The sequence below is a fragment of the Apaloderma vittatum genome, unplaced genomic scaffold (assembly GCF_000703405.1).
Source record: "Apaloderma vittatum isolate BGI_N311 unplaced genomic scaffold, ASM70340v1 scaffold29089, whole genome shotgun sequence".
NCBI lineage: Eukaryota > Metazoa > Chordata > Aves > Trogoniformes > Trogonidae > Apaloderma > Apaloderma vittatum.
In genome coordinates, this window is record NW_009735127.1 from 13,093 (window position 1) to 14,547 (window position 1,455).

Here is a 1,455-nt window from a genome sequence, read left to right on the forward strand (position 1 = left end):
CAGAGAGGGGTGAGTGGAGGCCGGGCAGGACTTTGTCAGCCTCCCCCGGGACTTGCCGCTGACACCACGTCTCTCTCCCTTCTTCCAGGCGCACGGGGAGATGGTAGCGAGCCCGTAAGACCATGCTCTACACAATGACATGTTGGCTCCCGGTCCTGGTCCTCCACTTGGTCTTCCTGAGCCCGCCACGAGCGGCCGCCTGCCCTGCCCGCTGCGAGTGCGCCCCGCAGATCAAGTCGGTGGTGTGTCACCGCAAGCGGCTCACCTCCATCCCCGAGGGCATCCCCACCGAGACCAAGATCCTGGAGCTCAACAAGAACCGCATCCGCTGCCTCAACCCGGGCGACCTCTCCCCGTACCCGCTGCTGGAGGAGCTGGATTTCAGCGAGAACATCATCTCCAATGTGGAACCGGGGGCCTTCAGCAACCTCTTCAACCTGCAGACCTTGCGGCTGCGGGGGAACCAGCTCAAGCTCATCCCCCCGGGGGTCTTCACCAAGCTGACCAACCTCACCCTCCTGGACATCAGCGAGAACAAACTCGTCATCCTGCTGGACTACATGTTCCAGGACCTGCGAAACCTGAAGAGCCTGGAGGTGGGCGATAACGACTTGGTGTACATCTCCCAACGAGCCTTCTCGGGGCTGCTGGGCCTGGAGCAGCTGACCATTGAGCGGTGCAACCTGACCTCCATCTCGGCCGAGTCGCTCTCCTACCTCCAGAACCTGGAGGTGCTGCGGCTGCGGCACCTCAGCATCTCTGCGCTGGAAGACCAAAACTTCAAGAAGCTCTACAACCTCCTGCAGCTGGAGATCGACAACTGGCCGCTGCTGGAAGACGTCTCCCCCACCAGCTTCCAGGGCCTGAACCTCACCTCGCTCTCCATCACCTACACCAACATCACAGCCGTGCCCGCTGCTGCCTTGAGGAACCTGGTGTACCTCCGGTACCTCAACCTGTCCTACAACCCCATTAGCACTGTGCTGAAGGGCTCTTTCAAAGACCTCATCCGGCTCCAGGAGCTCCACATCGTGGGTGCCCTCTTGGTGTCCGTGGAGCCGCAGGCTTTCTCCGGCCTGAGACAAATCCGGCTGCTCAACCTCTCCAGCAACTTTCTCTCCACGCTGGAGGAGAGCACCTTCCACTCCGTCAACACACTGGAGACGCTGCGGGTGGACAGGAACCCCCTGGCCTGTGACTGCCGCCTCCTTTGGATCCTGCAGCGAAGGAAGACGCTCAACTTCGACGGGCAGCAGCCCATGTGCTCCTCGCCGCCCGAAATCCAGGGCAATGCCCTGCGTGACTTCCCAGACTCCGTGCTCTTCGAGTACTTCACCTGCCAGAAACCCAAGATCAGGGATCGGAAGCTGCAGCACGTGACAGCCCGGGAAGGGCAGTCCGTGTCCTTCCTGTGCCGGGCGGACGGGGGGCCGGACCCCTCCAACGCCTGCGCGT

General features: G+C 62.1%; 1 protein-coding gene across 1 annotated transcript in view; it reads left to right on the forward strand.

Moving 5' to 3' along the window:
• The first annotated feature begins 122 nt into the window (after positions 1-122).
• LINGO3 (leucine rich repeat and Ig domain containing 3) overlaps positions 123-1,455 on the forward strand; it is a 1,757-nt gene continuing 424 nt past the window's right edge. Inside the window, 2 exon segments of the mRNA XM_009876499.1 lie at positions 123-1,446; positions 1,449-1,455. The exon segment at positions 1,449-1,455 is cut by the window's right edge and continues 424 nt beyond it. Of these exon segments, the coding sequence (XP_009874801.1) occupies positions 123-1,446; positions 1,449-1,455 (1,331 nt within the window).